The sequence below is a fragment of the Rhincodon typus genome, chromosome 16, assembly GCF_021869965.1.
Source record: "Rhincodon typus isolate 14 chromosome 16, sRhiTyp1.1, whole genome shotgun sequence".
Classification (NCBI taxonomy): Eukaryota; Metazoa; Chordata; class Chondrichthyes; order Orectolobiformes; family Rhincodontidae; genus Rhincodon; species Rhincodon typus.
The window spans coordinates 33,812,515-33,835,641 of record NC_063347.1 but is presented as its reverse complement, the minus strand read 5'-3'; the positions used below and the strand labels follow the sequence as shown (position 1 = coordinate 33,835,641).

At 36.8% G+C, this 23,127-nt stretch overlaps 1 protein-coding gene across 3 annotated transcripts in view; it reads left to right on the top strand.

The window, feature by feature from the left end:
- The window catches only part of cadpsa (Ca2+-dependent activator protein for secretion a), a 498,775-nt gene that overhangs the window by 340,243 nt on the left and 135,405 nt on the right, over positions 1-23,127 (top strand). For all 3 annotated transcript variants that reach the window (XM_048606574.1, XM_048606576.1, XM_048606575.1), the window contains exons 13-16: positions 2,949-3,136; positions 10,819-10,920; positions 12,811-12,874; positions 13,087-13,210. In XM_048606574.1, the coding sequence (XP_048462531.1) occupies positions 2,949-3,136; positions 10,819-10,920; positions 12,811-12,874; positions 13,087-13,210 (478 nt within the window). The remainder of the gene's footprint in view (positions 1-2,948; positions 3,137-10,818; positions 10,921-12,810; positions 12,875-13,086; positions 13,211-23,127) is intronic.

Below are 23,127 nucleotides of genomic sequence, written 5' to 3'. Positions count from 1 at the left end.
GTCAGCCTCTCTGCTCCTATGATGCTGCTTGGCCTGCTGTGTTCATCCAGCCCTGCACCTTGTTGTCCCATAGCCATTCAAATGTTGCCTTAATGTCAAGGGAAGTCTCTTTTGACCATTTCTGGGGTTCAGCCTCTTTGTCCATGTTCGTTGCAAGGCTGTAATTAGGTCAGGAGCTTGGTGAGCCTGCTGGAACACAAAGTAAGCAGGTTATTGTGGAGCAATTACTGCTTGAATGGTATCTTCAAAGATGCCTTCCGTTTCTTTAATGATGATTGAGTGCAGATTAATTGAGGGCTGTAAATAGCCAGATTAGATTTTCCTGCTTTTCATGGATAGGACATATGTGGACAATTTTCCACACTACTCGGTATTGCAGCTGTATCGGAAAAGCTTGGAAAGGGACACGACCGATTCTGGAGCACAGATCTTCAGTACTCTTGGTGGAATGTTGAGAGGATCCATAGGCTTGCAGCATCTAGTGCCTCCAACCTTTACCTGATGACATGTGGAGTGAATTGCATTGGCTGAAGGCTGTCATATGTGATACTAGGGACTTCTGGAAGAGGCCAAGGTGAGCCATGCACCAAACACTTCCTGCTGAAGCTGGATGCAAATACTTCAACTTTATCTTTTGTACTGCTATGCCAAGCTGCCCCATTATTGAGGATGGGGATATTTGTGGAGCCCTCTTCTCTAGTAAGTTGTTTAATTGTCCACCACCATTCATAACTGAATGTGGCAGGACTACAGAGCAGTGAAACCTGATTGAAGAGGGGCCGGCAAGGAAAGAATTTAAAATTCTGCCATTCCCCCCTTGCCTTAACTGTAATTCCCTGGCCAAGGTCCACAACTTAATTTACCTGGGCCATTTGCCCAGACCTTCTCCAGTGACATCCAATGCAATATCTTGTTGATTTGTGGAATAGGCCAAACTTTCATGCTGCTGTTCCTGAATGAACACGCAATTCACATTATTGCATTCCCACCTGATTCAAGTCAATATTCAAAACTCTTCCGTAAACATCAACTAGCTTGCTAATGATGGAAAACTAATTCATGCACCACTTCTTTCGATCCCTCCACTGCCTTTGCATTGCCAAACTGCTCATCTTATATCCTATTTGGTTAGGTCAAAATTTCTTCCAGTTAAATGTGGGAGAGTCTGAACCCATCATGCTTGACCCTGCCAAATCTTTATTTGCTCACCTTAGTGTCTCAGACCAGATTGTTCCCACCTTCACATTGTATTCAACCATGAGCTGGCTCTGATCCTGTATCCAGTCCTTCACTAATTACTTCCAGTTCTGTAAAATTAGCTTTCTCCAATGTTTCTTTGACCCATTTGTTACTGCAATTCTCGTCTTTGCCTTTGTCACCCCCACGCACCTCTAGTTAGTCATTCTTTCCTACTAACCCATACGAACTCCTGGTCCTTCATGGTGTGAAACATCAAATTATGTTTCGTTTTTAAATTTTCTATGACCCCACAACCACTTACCTCTCTGGCACAACATTGCTGTCCCAACTCTCCATTCCACTTTATCAGCTCCTTCTTCATCCTGCCTTCCTTTTATCCTACCTTGGATGGATGTGCCTTGAGCTTTGGAGGTTCTATGACCTGGTGTATTCTTTGTAGGCCATTTCGTTCCCTTGCTTGAAGAAAAATCTACTACTTAAACTTTTCTTCACCTGTCTGAATTTTTTTTCTCGATGTTGGGGTACATTTTTCCCTTCATCGCGCTGTAAGGAATTTTGGAATTATTTTTTGCTTGAGTTGACTATATGCAAAGCTGTTGAGCTTGGCGGCACTCTCACCACTTAGGCAGAATGTTATGGGTCTTAGAGACATTCCTAAGACTGTGCACATAGTCTAGGCTGTTTCTCCAATTCAATGCTAAGGGATTACTGATTTTTAAACATGCTGCCCCACATTTAAAAGTTAAAACAAAGCTCTGCCTGCCCTCCCAGCAGGGTGTGAAGCACCTGAGCAGAAGAACAGAAAGTCTGTCAAAATTGCCACAGCCTTTGGCAATTTCTGAGGACGCAAAGTTTGGAAGGTGTTGTCAAAGGAGTCCTGGTGACTTGCTGCAGTGTATTTTTAGATAATACTATGTGATTTGCATTTAGATGTACATTGATACACAGTGCATCAGTGGCGTAAGGAGTGAATGTTAAAGATGGTGGATGGATACCAGTGAAGTGGGCTACATTGTCTTGAATTGTGTCAAGTTTTTTCAGTGTTGTTGGAGCTGCACTCATCCAGACGAATGGAGGGTATTCAATCTTCAGGCCTCATGTGAACATACCTGTCAAGATATGAACAACATATGAGCACTTGTTGTAGCTTGTCCTTTTTGAGATGTAGCACATTCCTGCGTTGAGCTGGCAGATTGGGCCAGGGAGAATAGGGAAACCTGATCCCAACATGAGAGAACATGAGTGTCCCCCTTACACAATTATCTACTCTACAAAGTCTTTGTTGGTGTAATCTTCTGTTTGGAATAGGTTTGGATAGTCTTAGTCTAGGATCTAGTGAGCGTGGTCCTTTACAATAAAGTTGCTCAGTTATTAATAAGTTTACATTTACAATCTCCAAAAAGAAGAGTAAAACAACTTTTATCTTACAAATGGCTTCGCCAAAGCAAAGTTTACAGTGCTTGATGCTCAAAGCAATAAGTCATTACATAAGTAGCATCAAATTCCACATGTTGATGAGCACAAAGTTCCCCGCAAAAACTGTTTCATTTTGCTTGCAGCATGGTGACTTAATTTTACCATAAACTTTCATAACAGTTTCTTTTTCAAGTGTAGATTTCTGAAAGATATTTCAACTAGTATATTGCTAATAGTTGATTTACATGTATTTAAATATCCCATTCAGTTGGTAATAACATCAAATCTGGTTTCAAACATTTTCTAAAAAATTTTTATTTTCTATTTCACAGGGCTGGTTTAGCCCTGGCCAGGTATTCGTGCTGGATGAATATTGTGCACGCTATGGAACTAGAGGCTGTCACCGACATCTCTGCTACCTCAATGATTTGCTTGAAAGGGCAGAAAATGGAGCGATGATTGATCCAACCCTGCTTCACTACAGCTTTGCCTTCTGTGCTTCACATGTTCATGGCAACAGGTAGCGTTCAACAGCAGTTAACTTAAGGGACAAAGTCATTATGACAAATTAAACAATGATGTTTCTTTTAGTCTTATGCAAAAGACTAAGTATTTATAATCCAAAATTCATAATGGTTGGAAATGAAGGGAATGAATTGTTGACAACATAAGATGATCATTTCCATTCACTGGTTGCACCCATGTTTTCTATTCGACTCTGGCATATCACAAAGCACTAGTGCACTCATACCCTTCATTTTAACTTTGTATTACTTCCAAACAATAATTTTATCAGACATATCACCTGTATGAATTATCCATGCTGTTTAAAGTGTTATGTGTTGGTGACACTACCCAAACCAAATGATAGACTAGTCAGTTTAAAATATGAAATAACCATAGGGTAGGAGCAAATCTCATAAATGCCTTCACACACATCATCAATAAAGCATGTGAGCATGTGTGCATATGTGTATGTATATATTATATATAGGGGACAGCTACGAGGGTCATTGCACCACAGTGGTAGTGTCCGTACCTCTGAGCAAGAGTCCTGGGTTCAAGTCCCACTTGTTCCCAAGGTTGTCATGATATCACTGAACAGATTGATTAGAAATATCTGCAGGTATCTCTGTTGATTTGAGTTATACCAATATATGTTGGAGTTGGCTGCATTGTACGGTAGAAAATATTTCTTAATAGAATGACAATTATAAGAAATTGAAGCAGTCAATCTTTTGTGTTGCAATTTATAAGAATCAGTACATCCACTGATATGATAGATAGTGCTGCTTTAGTGGACTATGCTAAAATGCCACCATTTTTATTTAAGCATGGTTAAGTTCTATTTAGATTTACTGAACACTTCACATAAACTAATGCTTTGTGATATGCTGGATGATCTGCAGAAGATATATATTTCATTTTAATTGACATTTTTTAAAGAAGTGTGACTTATTGCTTTAGAATTGATTTTGTTGGCTTCTATTTTCCACACATTTTTTCATTATTTCTTGCCATGTTTTCTTTAATTTGTCGTACTTTGATCTTTCTTTCACGCTTCCTTGGTTCTGTTTCTGGCTTTCTACAAACCACCTATCCTTTAAAGTGTGCAAGTTGCAGGATCACTTGTGTCACAGCCAATTGTAGATGGTGAGGGGGATAAGTCAATCAATCCCTCAGTAAATGAGCCAGAGTGTGACCTAAAAAAAGACAGAAAGGAGTCTAGAAAAGGTTCTAGAAAGGATCCCAAGTTGCAACCAAAACCAGAGCCAAAAAGGTAAGTGCCATTTTGTGCAGTTAAATGATAGGAAAAAACTTAGATTTTGCGTTGCAATGATACTAGCTAATTTGAGTAGAAGTGGCAGCAGGTCTTTGTGTGTGAACATTTCTTTTCCTCTCCATATTGATTTCTTTCATTATTTCCATTCTTTGATTTCCTCCTCCTTGTTTCTGTAATAAATTTAATTTCCTGATCAAACATTCTTTTCCAAGGCCTCTGTTAATTTTACTTTGTAGCTGGCCTAAAGAAGGTATGTGATAATTTGCAAATTCACTTGTCCTCCAATTCTCTTGATTCTCCTTGTGGATACTTACTTATTTTTCGTATTGTGCCTGGTGTTGACAGTTGACATCCCAGAATTGCTATTTAAGGAATTACAAATGCAAAGCACTCCCAGCAGAACAAGTTAGTAAACTAAATCCTGGACCTCAAAATTACTTACACAGGTATTTGACATCCTCATTATTTAGTTTTGCATATGTTGGACATCACTTAAAGTTTTATACGTTTAAGTTATATAAAGCATGCCTTTGAAAGATGCCTGCCGAGGATGATGAAAATGTTTTGCAACTAGGTCTCTCACACTCCGAGCCTGGCTAGAAGGAACAATGAGGCAGATCCACATGTCACTGTTTCACAAGAGACTCTCAAATGCATCATTAGAAGTTAGAAACCCACACTGACATTAATTTTGAAGAAAGATTTGTAGGCGCAAGAAACAAAACAAGTTTTAGCCTTTAACTAGAATTATTTAATCATAATACTTGTTTACCTGAGTATCCGTAGTCACAAGCACCTTTGCACACAGGGATTCAGAAAAGTTAAAGACAGGTAGCATTCAGTAGGCATACTTTAAAACATAAAATCAAAATAAATGCTGATTTTAATATTGGAGTTTATTTAAATCCTCTGTGATCATTAGAACAGAACTAAGAAAGCAAAAAGTTATGCTTCATGCATTGAATGGCTTCGGATGAAATAAACATGTAGCCATTTATTTTGAAATAAACAGGGTCAAATGTAGGTCTAACTGCATGTAGATTTTCGTATGTGCTTAGGATAAACATTATTTTTTCATGTGATGGAGTTGCAGTAAGTTGTCTGTTTGTATTGTGTTATTATTGGGTCAGACAGTGAGACAACAGTAGCTTGCAGTCAGTCAGAGAGTACAGAGCGAATGTGATTCAGATGTTACAGGACAGCCTGAAGGTCAAGACTGACAGAATGACAAGCTGTCACTGAGAAGAAACTAACTAGCTGGTATCCTAGGTTCCAGTACAGTGAAATGGTCTTGTTATCTGATCAATGTCAATCCAGAAAGTAACAAAGGTTTCTGCACAAAACGTGCATGTTAATGTTTGCAAGGCTTAGATGATATATAAAAATTGTTTGGCCTATGCAATGCATAAAAATTTCCATATAAGTGTTTTTGGGGGAGATATTTTGGAAAATTATCAAGGAATAGATAATGATAAAATCCTTAAACATGGTAACCATTGTGAAAGAACTGTCAAATTAATAAATTGATATTGTTTTAGAAAGTAATATTTTGAGATTCAAATTAAACCAACTATGGCAAATGTTTTGTTATAAATTCTGCCATTAGAAATCTGTTTTTCTCCTTCCTTTGTATAAATAAACATTGACTGTGGCTCTAAAGGTCGATAGTTAATTGTTTTGTTATTGGCTGCATTAGTTTTTAAAATTCAGATTTTATTCTTATCAAGTAAGTTTCTCATATAATCAAACCAAATGTAACTTTGCACTCACAAATACATTTAAAAAGCCTTTCATATTTGCCCATCAGTTTGTAACAAAAATCCACAAAGCCATGAAGGCTGAGAAGTAGTATAGCAGTTGTATGATTGTAATTTTTGACAAAAAATGTTGGAAATTTTATCATTTGTGACATGGCCCGAGATAGGAGACTGTGAGGAGAGTGAAGCTGACAGAACTGGTGCTAACCACTGTGACAAAGACTTGAAAAGCAACCAACATGACATCTTTCCTATCACGCTGCCGAAAATGTCATCTTTGTGAACGACAGTGAGAAAATGGTTTGCCGAAGTTTTGAAAGGTAGAGTCAAAAGACGCTCATCATGTCAGAAATAATATAGTCCGCAGCTGTTTGAGAAAGGAAATCCTAGTGGCCATGACGAGTTTCAGTTGGCAGGCCCTCCGAGACATCGAGACCACTCTGAAAATGGCTACAATTGACCTGTAGATTGTACCACACTTGTGGTCAAATTCTCAGTTTCGGTCACTAGTTCTGCACATCACAGCTAGTTGTTAACAGCTGCTTTGAATAAGGGCTGGAATTTTTACAATTATCAGAAACAAATAGAATTTTTAAAAGGAGTTTAGGTTAATTCTTCAATATGTTTATATTTTACTTTTTGTATTAGCACATGCTGGTCCTTTTCAATACATTATGGAGCTATAACCTTAAATAATTTAGGAAAGAAAATCCAGTAAGGTCTTTGTATTTTGTTAATAATACTATAAATGTCATTTTGTCGTCTTAGTTCATCAGAGCTTTGAGCTCAAATACCCAAATGTTTTGCATCTGAATGTGCTGGGAGGAATTTCTGTTTTACCGTAATGTTAAAATGGAAATATTAGGAACTGTTTATCTTTTAAATGCTCAAATAGTGATTCCTTTTGCTAGCACAATTTCATTAATATCTCAATAATGCTTTAATAATTAATACGTTATAAACAGGTGAGAATGTCAAATCTTAAACCAAAGGCTTAGTTCAGTGAATTAAAGATCTTATCATTCTCCATTTCAATAAAACAAATGTATTACAGCACTTTTAGAAGTAGATGCAAAATTAGAGTTGCAAACCCTTTATCCAGCATTTTTTCATTGTTTGTTCTTAGATATAAATCTGCACATTATTTGTATAGGGCAAAGCTTATTTATAATGTTCTGAGATTTTTTAAACTGTAAATTAAGAGAAAAGGTGTCACTTGTAACAATAACCTTCACCAAAATAAGTGTAAAAAGAATGTGCTTTCCAAGCTCAAGAGTAGGATTTCATGTGAGATGATTTGCCATATTAACAGCTTCCATCTTATTGGTCACTGCAGTGTAGATTGTAATTTCTGAGCCTAAGGTCACAATGATGCTTGCAAATAAAGAGAAGTAAAGCTGACCAATTAACCCCTGACAGGAGGTTTATTAAAGGTTCTGTAATCCTTTATCATGCTTTTGTGTTGCCAAACAGGCTGGTGCTGGGGATTTGCACAGCTTAAAGTGTACACTGAAGGAGGCCAATGGAAAAGGACTGTTTATTCTATTCACAGTCTACTCACACTACAGAAAGGGAGACTGAGCTAGTGTGGACTGGATAGCAAAATACAAATCCCTCTACTTTGCTTTTGACTGAAGAACCTAGTAATGTTGTTTGTCTGGGCCGTTGCTTCCTTTCGTGAAAGGATTAGGTCGGCCTCATTCTCTCTTATTATGGATTATTGGCTGGTGTAAATATTCAGGAACTATCCATATTGTTTAACCTGAAGTTGTGAAATAATAAGGAAACACTTTTTTGTGCCGAACTGAATTTGTTCTCTCCTTTAAAACACACTTCATCTAAAACTTAAGCCATAGTGGAAATAGCCTGGGAAAAACAACCTTGTTGTTTTAATGATATGTTCCCTGCTTACTAATTAGACAAGGTCAAAAAATGGCACTGAGTATTTAACACAGAGATATTTAAATTGTGCGGTGTCTTTTTTTGAATAAATTACAATTTGTCATCTTTAAAATCCACAAGATGACAAACATTTTTAGCTCGTTTTAGTTCAATGAAGACAAAAAACACACTTTAATAAAATTAGGGCTTTATTTACATTACAATTTGTAAGTATACTTAAATTACTTAAGTGCTATAACATTAGTCTGAAAATGTTCCAGGGCTGTACCTACAGATTAATCTCAGAAGCAAGATTAATGATTAAAACTGGGAAAGATTGTCACCATCAAATTTTTTTTTTAAAAAAGGGCAATTTCATGTCAGCATAGTTTTCTCGTCAGAAAATGGATTAATCGTACAGATCTTCTGTACTGTGGAGCAAGAGTGTTAGCAACCTGAAAGGGGACCATTGTAACTTTTTATCCTGTTACTGTTACCTGAGTGACTATTGCTATTTCGCTGGGTCACTTGAGTGGGTGGCAGGAACAACTACTTTATGAAGGCACCAAGTAAACTGAAATATTTAAATTGGGATCACTTGATGTCACTTGGATTCTGACGCCAGTTCTGGACTGTACTGGGCAGAACAGGCACCCTTACAGCACTGGCCTATATCAGCTGGAGCCTGGGCTGAAGGAGAAATAATAGATAAGTTACTGTATATCCTTGGGCGTCAAGAAAGAAGAGTTTCTCCTGGTGCCAGAATGACAGTTTGGTCCCAATTGCTGATCCAGCATTCCTTGATTATCTGGAAGCAGTCCATTGCCCCAGTGCTAACGAGGCCCACATATCCAAATGGACCAGGCCTTGAGTTAGCATTACTGGTGGTTTGCGGCTAGACAGGATTTAGGGGCAAGAGTAGGCCATTTCTACCTTTTAAATCTGCATTGCCATCCAATTAGAAAATAGCTGATCAGGCTGTGGCCTCAGCTGTGCTCTTCTGTCTGCCTCCCCCCTCTTTTCACCCCTCCATAAACTTTTTCTCCCTTGTCAATCAAAAATCTATCTAACTTAACCGTGAATCAATTCAATTAACCAGTCTCCACTGCTTTCGGAGAAGGGAATTCCACTGACTAACAACTCTCTGAGAGGAAAAGAATTGTCACCGCTGTCTTAAAAGGGGACCTCTCATTAAAATGTTTTCCCTAGTTCTAGTCTCTTCTTCAATGGAAAATATCCTCTCATAATCTACCCTGTTAAGCCCCCCTTAGGATTTTCTATGTTTCGATAAAACCACATCTTTTATTCTTCTAAACCCTAGTTGGCAAAGACCAACTTGCTTCATGAAATAAGCTGTTCATCCTAAAAATGAATCAAGTGAATTTTCTCTGAATGACTTCTAATGCAATTATATCCGTTTCCAAATAAGGAGACAAAAATTATGCATGGTACTCCAGATGTAGTCTCTGTACAGCTACAGGAAATTTTCCCTATTTTTCTACTCCAATCCCTTTCAATGAGCACAAATATTCTATTTACCTCCTGATTACTTGCTATACCCACATCTTATCTTTTCGGAATCCCCCAACACCACCAAGTTCTGCGATCTTTCTCTATTTAAAAAGCAAACAATGTTTCTCTTTCTCCTGGGAAATGTGCATAACTTTGCATTTTTCCACATAATATTCCAATTGCCAAATTATTGCCCACTCACTTAACCTATCTTTATCCCTTTGCAGATTGTCTACCTCCTCTTGTCAACTTATCTTCCTTCCATATTTTCATGCCGTCAGCAAATATAGCGATTATACATTTGATTACCACAGCCAAGTCATTAAAATACATTATGAACCAATCCCTGTGACACTCAACTAGTTAAGCTTTCAAGAAGAAAAAAAGTCATTTATATTTACCTCTGCTTCCTATTAATTAACCAATCTGTTATCCATGCATTACATTAGCTGTCATATCATGAGTTCTTATTTTGTGTAGCAATCTTTGATGTGGCACCTTTGCAAATGCCTTTTGCAAATTCAAATACACCACATCCATAGATTCACTTTTATTCATATTGCTTGTTGCTTCCTCAAAAACTCTTGATAAATTAGTTAAACAATTTCCCTTTCAACACCATGTTGGCTCTGCCTGATCATGTTTTGATTTTCCAAATACCCTGCTCTCATCTCCTTAGTAATGAATTCTAGCAATCTCCCTATGGCAGATGTCTTGCTTGCTCAATGCCCAAAAACCACTTTTTTTGGGGGGGGAAAAGGGAGGGGGAAATTTGCACTAACCTTTCCTGAGTTAAGATAATGTTAAATCACTTTCTATTCCAAAATTTTGTTTAATAGCCTGCAAAGAACATATGTACCAAACCTTAGTGCAACCATAATAAAAACTAAAATAATTATGTTGTCTTTTAACTAGTAATGTGCTGCACTGCATTTCTGCTTCATAATACAATGTTCACAAAAACATTTGATCTTGAAAACAAAATTGATGTTATTTAGTTATAGTTTGTTGATCATTTGTAAAATAATTCAGTATGTAGTTCAAGCCAAGCTTCCAGCTGAAATTTTGATGGACTGCTTAAGAACTTCAATATAAAAGCACAAAACCATATTTTGTGTATGCCACATTCATACCTTAAGAATTGGATATACTTTTATGTACTGAACTGAGTACAGCAAAGGGAAAAATTATCAATTTTATCTCTCAGATATCTGGTAGTTAATGCTATTATGAACAAAGGGTTCTAAGTGTTATTTTGTGTTTTTCCAGGCCTGATGGAATAGGAACTGTAACAGTAGAAGAAAAAGAACGTTTCGAGGAGATCAAGGAGAGACTGCGCATACTACTTGAGAATCAGATCACTCACTTTAGGTGAATACAAGCAGATAGAATGCCAAGCTAGTTGATGCACTTTCCACTTACTGAAAGCAATATAAGGCTGTTTGATTTGAGTGGTGAGTACAGTGAAACACAACTTAACGGCCAGAATTTTCTGATGGCACTAGACGTTTGCTGCTTTTGTGCTTCAGGACCCAGAGAAGTTTCCAACTTGTGCTCACGTGCAGTGCTTAACCAGCAGTAGACAGTGATCTTGCTGTTGTAAAGTGAAGCTATATGCCTTGAAAATTCTCAGAAATTTACAACAGGATACTCATGTTTATTTGTCAAAGGGATAGCACTTGGTTGTAAGTGATCAGAACAGATCTCTGCAGCCTTGCCATATCCAGTCATGAACTGTGGTGTTCAATAAAAACAATAAAACATGGGAGGCTCCAGAAGCACCCCCATCTTCAATAATGAAAGAGGCCACCACATTAGATCAAAAGATCAAGGTGAAGTATTTGCAAACAATTTCAGCCTAAAGTGCTGAATTGATAATCTGTTTTGGCTTATCCTGAGATCCTCAACACATCAACTGTTGGTCATCAGCCAATTCAGTTCACTCTATGTGAAGCTACTGGGTATAGCAAGGCTATTTGGCCTGACAACATTCTGTCTGTAGTACTGAAAAAGTGTGCTCTAGAAATATCTATATCTATAGCCAAGTTGTTCCAGTAGGCTCCAATGATCCACTGGCATATATGAGACAATATGGAAAACCGTGCAAGTATCACCTGTCTACATGAAGGCAAAGCAGATCTCAACCAGTCAATTATACCCCTAACACTCCACCTTCCATCGCCAAAATGAAAGGAGGTTTCGTTGACAGCATTAGCAAGCCTCACTTATTTAGCATCAACCTACTGGGTTTTGTGAGTTTGTCTGGTCCGTGGGACAGGACATACTCAGGAATGGTGGTGTCTGGGATGCTGGCTACAACTTACAATTCCACATGTGTTACTATGTCAGGCTGTTTCTTCACAAGTCCGTAGGACAACCTTCCTAATTTTGGCACAAGGTTCAGACTTGAGCTGATAAGTGGCAAGTAACATTTGCACTACACAATTGTCAAGCGATGACCATTTCAAACAACAGAGAATCCAACCAACACCCTTTTGGTATTCAGTGAAGTTAACATCACTGAATTTCCTACTATTAATATCTTGAGCATTACCATCATCCTAAATACGAACTACCACCACTGATATAAATACTGTGACTGTGGGCAAGTCAGAGGCTGGGAATTCTCTGGTGAGTAACTCACCTCCTGACTTCTCAAAGCCTGTCCACTGTGTAGCAGGATCATCAGGAGTTTCATGGAATGCTCTCCACTTCCCTAGATGGGTTCAGATCCAACAATACTCAAGAAGCTCAACATCATCCAGGACCAAGGAGCCTGCTTGATTGGAACATCATCTAACACCTTCAACATTCACACCCCTTAATAAAGAAGCAACTTATTAAGGGTTTTTCGATTGTACTGTGGATGTACCTACACCACAATTGTAGTGATTCGACAATATGGCTAGAATATAACCTTCTTGTAGGCAATTAGGGATGTGCAATGAATGCTGGTTTTGCCAACAAAATTCAGAATCCTTCAGTGAGTTCTTAAAATTCAATGGATGTAAAACATGGAGCTAGATTATTCAGCTACCTATCTTCATCAGTTCCACTTGTTTGCCTCAGCGCCATGTAGATAGGTGAGTACTGGATGATATTGTAATGCAGGTTAAGATATTGTTCTTCAAATCTACATTAATAAGAACATTGGGGATATCCAGTGAATTGTGATTTTTCTGTCAAATGTGCTGGAGAACCAAATGAGCATTCATCCTCACCCTGTTGGAAAGAAATTGATAACATCTGTCTTGCTAACAGGTATTGCTTTCCTTTTGGGCGGCCTGAGGGTGCATTAAAGGCTACATTGTCTCTCCTGGAGAGGGTGAGTAGTTCCTGTTTTATTATATATAGTATCTATTTAATTTGGCATTGTTATCCAGTATCTTTAAGAATTCTTCCTCGACACTGTAGTCAGATACTGTCTTTAGTGGAGACATTAATTCCCAAAAAATCCAACTTCTTCCGGTGTTAGGAAAAGTCATAAAGACTATGAGGATTTAAATATAATGCGCTGTCATTTCTGTCATTGCAAAGGTGCTCATGAAGGATATAGTAACACCTGTTCCTCAAGAGGAAGTTAAAGTTGTCATTCGGAAATGTCTGGAGAAAGCTGCTCTAGTGAACTACACACGACTTTCTGAGTATGCCAAAATTGAAGGTAAGTAACAGAACAGTTTCATATGAATGCAATTCACTGGATGAAGCCCTTGGACACCGAGTATTAAGAAAAATCTGGATGTTAATAAGTGTTGATTCAGAAGTGTTACATTTTCGAATTAGAATATTTAGATGTTATCAAACAATTAAACACTCTCTTGTGACTTCAGTTACTAAGAATGGCTAAACTATTTAATTACAATTGTTAACTCATTTTAAAACCAAAGCTTCAGGTTATACAGTACTTGTACTGTTGACCTATTTTAACTGTAAGTAGGTAAATATACATTAACAATGAAAGATTTATGAGCTGTGGATTGCTGATTTATCCAACCATTATTAATAGTATCAGGTACTCAGTGCAGCCAAATCAGAAACAAGTTTTTTTGTTTGTTTAAAAACTGGAAAATGAGTGATAAATTCTATACTGCAGTGTTTCAACAAAATGCATCTACAAACTCAAACCTACACGAGCTTGTGAATTATAATTTACTCAGTCATCTAATTTATCATGATCAATACTTTAAATATGGGAATCTCTCTGGAAAGTGACCTACAATACTAGATACACTATGCAATAAAAACAGAATTCTCAACTACAGTTAAAACATTTCATTATCACCAACAGTTATGAAAAGAAGTAAGCTTTTTCTTTACTATCACAATTAGAAAGGTTTCCAAAGAGCCATATATTATGTTGTGCTGCAAAGTGAAATAAGACAGAATGGTAACTTCAGATCCACTGTCACTTATATCTGTGTCCAAGACCGTCTGAAATATGGAAGATCTTACTACCGTGTGGCACTATGTATGAAAGACAAACCTTTGTTTCTTTTAACACTTGCTGAGTTGTCCATTTCCATTATGCATGTGTCATGTGAAGAGATAGGCACAACCTCCTAAAGGGTATAAGAGTAGGACAGGAAGGCATCCACAGGTCACAACTACACATCCTGTTTGGGCCTTGTCAGTGAAGATAGGAGCCTAGGACAAAATTACTTAACTTCCCATCCATAGACATTTCAGTGCCTGGAGAGAGTAAAAGGAGTGAGAAGTAAAAGGAGTGAGAAATAAACAGAATTAAATACAAGAGAAGTGAATTTTCATGTGGTTTCTCCTACTTTTCTGCCATTGCTTTGCTGCAGGAGCTGTGGAGGGTTCAGAATGATACTGTTTACTCTTGTTTTTCTATCATTTTTAAAGTTCTTTCACGAAGTTCAGTCAAATGTGCTGGAGAACTAAACGAACATTCATCCTCAAACATTTAAACTAGAAAGTCACCCTCAAATAGCATGAAAGGGCATCATCTGAAAACCTAATAAGAACAATATGTGCAGTGATAACAAAGTTTGTTGAGGTCAAGTTCATATTTGATTTGTTTACGTTTGTGGCACTCACAGATTTTAATGTTCTATTCAACAGGATTTTATAAATTCTTATATTGTTGATACAAAAATAGGAGGTTTTGTTTAAACTTTGAAAGCAAGATATGATGTTTTAATCTTATTAACTATAGTCCTCCTATACTAATGCATTTTGATTTTGGTTTACAAATGTTTATTTGATAATTGACATGTTTCAAATTGCTTTTAATGTTTGACCAGTCTGTCCTCACTCCCTTGCTTACACAATTACAGGTCTGCAGTATGTACAGGTGAATCATTAGTTTCTTGGGCCAATATGAGTAAGACATTTCTGTTAGTTAAACAGACTGATACATAGATTAGCATTATAGAATCTCTTTGTGTTAAGACCGGTGGAATGATTCCTTGAATGATAATCAGCCACAGTTATGACTTTATGGAAACTGCTCATTTTTGAAGAGTAGAAGTATGTGAACAGCTGCTTGAAGGTGTTAAGATGGTAGTCACTTGTATATTTTGTAAGATAATAGTATTCTTTCATCTGGTTGTTGTCACAAAAGTAAATTGTGTATGAAAAGGAGGGCTTTCATTTAGTGGGAGTAGCTAGGTGGCAAATAATGTCAATATTTGAATTAAGAATTGGGCACTAAAGGCATTTTGTAACAAGAATCTGAAAAATAGATGGAGAATTAGAAGTTTAATTTATTTTAGTATGTTAAGGCTCAAGATTATATTTCTTTTTCTTTGTCAGTAACATAATATTGTGGAATAATGTAAAAACTAACTTTTTTATTGTTTGAAAATGTTAGATTCTTAATTAGCTGGTGAGATCTGCAGTTGACTGCAAGTTTAGACAGCTGAGTGCATTTCTAGTAAGCTTGAGCACAAGATCGGTATGTGTAAGTAAAAATGCATTCAATTCCAGTGTAGATCCCACAGTGTTTGATTATTTCCCTTTGTGCCTCAATTCCGTTAATGTACCCTCTTTTGCACTGTGACTTTTAGGTCTGGGAATACTATGAAGCAACCAAACACTTTTTTTTCCAGCTCTTTGTTCAGAGAAGTAATTCATTCTGCACTACCTGTTCTTTCCTGCTTCTCTCCTTTCTTGTTTATTGACTTAGTCACTTTTTTATATTCCTAAAAAAGTGGCTGTAGAAGTACTTAATGGCCAGCATGCGGGGATTGTGATCTCAGCAACCCAGCATTCACCAACTGCATGTATCAGGTTTCCTTACATGGGCATAGTCCATTCTGTATTTTATTGAAAATAGCTCAAATATACTGTCTGAAATATTCAACTATATCAATAGCTTCCCTGTCTAATTGTTTCATTAATAACATGCAAAAAAAATTTCAAAGCTGAATTGGCTATCCTTAGTATCTATTTGACAACATATCATGTAATCTGTCAAAATAAAAAAATCCTAACTGTACAGTGTTAATGGCCTGACTCAAAGTATCAATCAGCTGGGGAAGTACTTATGACTATGCCTATGAAGAAATACCTGAGAGTGGTGTAGATACTAAAAGCATCTGCATTTAGTATCTTGTAGCCTAAATCAACAAAATCCTGTTTTCCTTTATTCATTATGTTTTATCATTAACAGATTACAAAATCTGAAGAGATTTGTCAGAATCATGGTCACAGCTTCTTTTGTGACTCATGAGCATGCTGAATGGTTAAACCTGAATTAACTACAAATTCAAATAACTTTTTCCTGCTGTCCTATGAATATCCCAAACAACACCAAAGCTTTTTTTTATTCTTTCTGACCTAATATAATTTTCCTCTGATCTATGATCTCTTTACTTCTGACTTAAGCTTCTTGCATGCCCAAATCCTCTTTTATAGGGAAAAACAGAGAAATGTATGAGCATCCTGTCTACTGCTTGGCCTCTCAAGTGATGGATTTAACCATTCGTGAGTACTTACCACATCCTTTCCACACTGTCTTTCGCTCTTTCTGTTGACATGATTCTAATACCAGTCAAAGTCAGTCCCTGACCAATCCCACTCTTGCATTTTTCCTCCCTCAGCCTCCTTGTCTGTTGCTTCTGTTTGTGATCTCGAATGTTTGAAGTCCAGCTTTTGATCTACACCAGGTTTTTACACATGGCCCATTGTTTGTGATGAACTCAAAATATCTGTAAAATTTTAAGTTATTGTTATTGTCTGTGACTTGAATGCATTTTTACTTTGCTTCTGTGTATTCCTGAGTTGTAAGCACTTGTCATTGGTACACTATACAAAGCCAGGACTCGCATATCTAGCCAGTGTCATGGAACTGGTCATGAGAAATGAACTGTTTATTTACTGTGGATGAAAGCATCCTGCTAGATGTATGTGGAAATAATTTAATCTTAGTCTGTCTTGTCTGTGACTAATTAAACAAATGTAATCATACACATACATGTTCTTTTTACATACCTTAATCCTTTCTCAATTTCAAGCTGCTGATGGATCATCTGAGTTTTTGACATTTTAGGATTCAATGATTCACTTCTACCTTAAGCCATTGCTTGCCTTCATCTCAGAATGTTAATTGCTGACTCTCCATCTATGTGATGCACCAGTATTACCCTTTGCGCGGAAGGCTTTTATAGTGGCATCCATTTTGTTGAGAGTAGTTGAAGGCATTGGGCAGACACTTTGCAAGTCATTGGTACCACACATCTAGGGTGTAGTTTTTGGTTCACTTGCTCATTAATTGTGCATATTTGTCTTGTTTTTCTCTCTTTCTCTCCTTGTTGCTCTCTCTCTCATATAGACAATCAAAAGGATCCAGGTGAACTATTGTATTCTACATCTTAATGTAGTAGGACAATATCATTAGATTATTTCTATCATTTCAAAGTAATTTTGAGCAGCGTAGCTTCTGAGGTGCTCTTCAGCAGGCTCAATTAATACTTAATGAGTCTCTGGGGTAGAAACACTTAAGGAGTTAATTTGTGCTGTCTGTAGAAAGTATGAAATAGTATTAGTGAAAACAACTTTATAGCTTTAGAACTAAAAACAATCAGGAATTTCAATTAGTTTGCAAGTTACATCATCTTCAGAGTTTTTATGTAAAAATTATGCACATCAAATTATGATTCAATGATCAAAATAGCAGGAGCAACTATACAGCTGTGCTTAATGTAGAATATGACATTTTACCAATAGCATTAATCATTTAGTAATTTTTGTTCCTAGATCTTCTAAAGCCTACGTGATAAAACAATCAGTTTTATTATTCAGAGCTATTCAAATATAAATTGTGTAAACAATATATTTCACACACATAAATAATTAATGGGATAATTCTTACAACGAAGAAGAAGACATTTTTGCTTTTTGCAAGTAAATTACTTTAAATGTCTTTAGTTCCATTTTTACTATTTAGTTTCATGACCATGGTGAACTTATAAACCCTAAACATAGCTCTGGAGAGAGTGCAACTTGCAGTTTCATTTTAACTCACCACTTAATGCATTTATGTGCACAAATTGCAGCATAGTTTTCTGTACAATGCATTGTTTGACCTGTATAAGAAGAGTAGTTATAATTAAGTTTTGTTTTAGTTGTGTTTATTTTACTGATATTAGTTTATAAGGATCTTTGCCTCTTCTCTGAATCATAGTACAGTGTGTATCTATCATCTGAGCCAAGGAAATTCTTCGTCCTATTTGATTAAAATGTAAAACATACCATTCAAATCAAAATAATATGTACAGAAACTACATCAGTGTACTACAGTTTCATAAAGTATGATGCACCAATAGTATACTTATCAGTTAGACTAAAATGTTCTGATAATATTCACTGTTAAGATAAGAATTAAGAAATTCCTTACATAAGGGCACTCATTGAAAAACCTTCAAAAGCATTGCAATATTAAACTATCTAAGTAGCTGGAGAGCAGCATGCCTGTTTTCTTCTGGGGTTAGTGCAAATTGTATCATTTGTAAATATTAACCAAGCCAGAGGTTACAGTGTACACTTGGGGAGCTTCAGTTGCAAGTCTTTGATATTGTTTGATCTTATTCTTGAGAGATAGACACCAGAACTCCATGGGCCCATTTTCAGCATTACAGTGAGGCGTTCAGTAGAATGAGTGGACTCAGGACCCAAATGTGTTGAGTCCCAGTCCAGGTCACTACGTTGGGATGAATAATTGGGATAGGCAACAAATGCTGGTCTTCCCAGTGTGCCAACATCACAATAAATAATAAAGAAAGAAAAGTTGAGATCTGTTTAGTGCAGACCCTCAGACTTGGATTCAATGTGTAAGTTAGTTCAGTGGAATAAGGAAAGCTTCAGTGGTATAAGTAGGGCTGACTGTGTCATCCAAACCCTGGTCTCAGTAGAAGTAATCTACTCAATCCCCTTCTAAGTGGGATCTGTGAGGACAGTCAAATGGTCAGTCTCGATGGATAGCAAACAGCAGCTGGCAAGCACCACTTGTTAGCTTCTCTGGCCCCTTGTTTTGCGTGTCCAAAATGTGCCCATATTAATCAACATACAGTGACATGACTTCTTCCTAATCTCAAAGCCTTTGGTTAGATAATGGTTGGAGGCACATTTTAGCTGCCACAGCATGTTTATGTATTTTCTTTACCATAATAACAGAAACAGTACAAATATGGCTGAGATCACACCTTGTAAATACAGAATAGTATAAAATGGTAGAGGAAAGGGTAGTTGAAGAGTCCTTTAATTTTAGATTGTGCTTTTGTGTGACATGCTGTCATAATTTAATTGGCCTCACTATACCCTACTGATATGCTTATGTCTCGCCCATTGTGGTAAAGATAGAAAGAAAATTGGCAGATCCAATGGAGACAAGTTCAAACCATTGTCACAGGTCCATGACCATTTCTGTAAAGTTCAGACATCATAGAGGTACCCTGGAACATTGATAGCTAGAAATATTACAGTTCAAAACAACAACAGCTGGCATTTATATAGTACTTTTAATGGTGTAAACTGTCCCAAAATTCCACATAGCAGCATCATTGCAAACTGTAGGCAAACTACTTTTGTGCTATTATCAAAAATCCAGTAATTATATTCATACCTGGTTCATTGTGATAATATCTCAGAAATTAAAAACCCAACATATTGCAGTGAGGATAGGTAACATATGGGTTTTCAATTAAGTCAAATTAGTGACAAATTAAAGTGATGTCCTGATCTGGATTGGTAAATTTATCAGAATTTACTATTGCAGCCTCAATGAAGCTACTGTTAATCTTTAATTAACCAACTTCAAACTTTAAAACATATTAGTAGAAATTGGAAGAACAATATAATTTGTGGTTTTGTAAATGTAGTACCTGCTATAAGAAACCATTTAAACATTATTGGTATTTTTCTTTCCTCAGAGGCTCAGATGTTATGTTACAATGATAGATAATAAGGCGAGGGGCTTAACCTTGGTCTTCTTTGACAGTGCATGTGAACAATTCAGTTTATCTCTAACCGATGTTAAATCAGGTATTTTGATGAACATATACGTTAAAGTATTGAAGGAATTGTTGTAAAGGACACTTCATAAACAGCTCTTCTATTGGGATTATTTTATTTGCTGCAGTCGCTTGTAAAATTGTTCACTTTTCAGAAGCAATTGTCTCTTTGAGAAAGCTCCTAAAATTTAGAAATTTAAGCCTAAAAATGATTTAAAGATACTGTGTAATTTTTCTTTGGGTAGTGTTTATAGAGTCGTAGTCATAGAGGCATGCAGCAAGAAAACAGATCCTTTGGTTCAACCAGTCCACGCTGACAATGTTCCCATGTAAAATAGCCTCGCTTGCCTGCACTTGGCCGATATCGCTCCAAATCTTTCCTATTCGTGTACTTATCCAAATGCCTTTTAAATGTTGTAACTGCACCTGCATCCACCACTTTCTCTGGCAGTTCATTCCACACATGAACCACACTGTGTAAAAAGGTTGCCCCTCATGTCCTTTTTCTTTCTCTTCTCATCTTAAAAATATGCCACCTAGCTTTGAAATCCCCCATCCTAGGAAAAAGACCTTTGTCATTCACCTTATCTGTGCCCTTTGTGATTTTATAAACCTCAATAAAGTCACCTCTCAACCTCCTACACTCCAATGAAAAAAGGCCCAGTCTTTCCAGTCTATGTTTATATCTCAAACACTCCATTCCCGTGGAACATCCTAGGAAATCTTTTCTGAACTCTGTCCAGTTTAATAATATCCTTCCTATAATAGGCGACTGGAGCGACACACAGTACTTCAGAAGAGGCCTTACCAATTGCCTGTACAACCTCAACATGACATCCCAACTCTTATACTCGAAGGTCTGAGCAATGAAGGCAAGCGTGCTAAATGCCTTCTTAACCACCCTACCTACCTGTGATGCAAATTTCAAAGAATTATGGACCTGAATCCCTAGGGCTCTCTGTTTTACAATATGATCCAAAGGCCCTACTATTAATTGTATAAGTAACTGTCCTTGTTTGTTTTACCAAAATGCAATAGCTCACATTTATCCAAATTAAACTCCATCTGCCACTCCTCAGCCGATTGACCTAATTGATCAAGATTCCTTTTTAGTCTTCGATAACTTTTTTCACTCAACTATACCACCAATTTTGTTGTCATCCACAAACTTACTAAGCATGCCTCCTATATTCAAAACCAAATCATTTATATAAACAATAAACAAAAGTGAATCCAGTACCAACCCTGTCAAACATTGCTAGTGACAGGCCTCCAATCCAAAAAACAATCCTGCATCAAATACAATCCCTACCATCTATATTGGCTTTGCCTAGCTGTGCACTGCCTAAATTCTCAAATTCCCTTCCTAAACCTCTCTGTTTTCCTACTTCTGTCTCCTCCTTTAAGACAATCCTTAAAGCCTTCCTTTCTGACTAAGCTTTGTTTCTCATCAACTAATGTCTTCTACTTCAGCTAAGTGTCAATTTTTGTTACAATACTAAAGAGATGATGCTTCATCTAATTATGTACTAATTAAAGTAACAATTAACACTACATTTCTTCTTAAGTAAAGCCTTTGGTTCTTCCTTTATGGATCTAATGTTCTGAGGCCCGAGAAGGTAATAACTTCATCTAGCAACATGTGACACCCAAGAGAGAAACTGTTGTAGGGCTTGACATTCCCCAATGGAGAGATGAGACATTAAACATGTTGTCCAAAGCTGTGGTAGAGTGGAATTCACAGAGAATCCCATTACTTAGAGAAGAATATAAGAAATACAAATGTGCAAAGGCAGTGAAAAAGTAGAAACCTAAAATCACAGATTTGTGGTCAAAACTTTTACATTTTGGAAGCAATTTTTTAACTCACTTAAGCACTAGAAATTTTGAGCTGTCAAAGAATATACATATGGATTGCAGAAGAACAATGGAAAAAGCTTCATCGCTAACTGCTTTAAACCTCATTTCAACGAGGAACTCTGCCACTTACTCATAGAAATAAAACAGAATTATATTACATATCTTCACAGCCTCAGATGTTCTGTGGTTTCCACAAGTTATATTCGTTATGTACCCAACTATAGCAAGGCATATATTTCATCCACCACCAGCCTTTTTTGAAAAATCTTGTATGGATTGACCGTGATTTTCCAATATACAGATGACAGAAGGTTATGCATCTAGCCACGTACAAGGACATAAAACTTTATTATTAATATGTTTCCTAGCTGCGTTTATAAACATCAGGATAGTGCCAGTAAAGTCCCGATTGGGCATGTATTTCTTTACTAATAGCACCATTTGCTATCCACAGAAAAACCAAATATATTCAACCACCAGAAGTGGGCAAATGTATACATAATCTGAACACCAACCTGTGGCTGACGATTAATGCATGTTATGCGTGGGTTCCCTTAAGTCCAATGTGATGGATTAAGATATCCACCTTTCTGGTCTAACGAAATGAATCTTGTTGAGTAAACAAATATACATAACGTCGCTACTAAATTCTTTTCCTTCATGATTGTTATATTGTTATACATTTGTTCGTATACATTTATTTACACTTGCCACCAATCCCTCCACCCTCCTTCGCCCTTGTCATTGACTTTACAAATTCATATTATCTTGAAGGATTGACTATTGTCCTTCAAGGTGTTATCTTCAAAATTAAAAGAATGGTGGTTTGTTGAGTAAAACATGGTTGACGTGAACTGTCTTCCTAATGGCCTGAGATCTGTAGTTCTCTCTTGTACTGGAGGATCATTAACCTCATTTTTCTTTTTTGGAGGGTTTCAGTGATATATGTCTCTCTGTTATAGATGTCAGAGTGATTGATCCCGTGCAGGTACATTTTTCTCTGCAGTAATTTGGATTTTTGCAAGTTGTATGTGTCTTCTCAATGGTGACTTCCATGGAGTTGCACAATGTCTTTAATTTGTGACAATAGAATATTTTTTTCTTACTGCACATTTGGCTTTGTGTAAAAGTAGGCAAAATCAATACTTCAGTTTCTTGAATATTTTGGATTTTCTGCCTCCCTCTTAGAGTTTAAATTCTTGGTGAAGTCAGATTTCTCAATTGTTTTACCTAGAGATTTATTCTT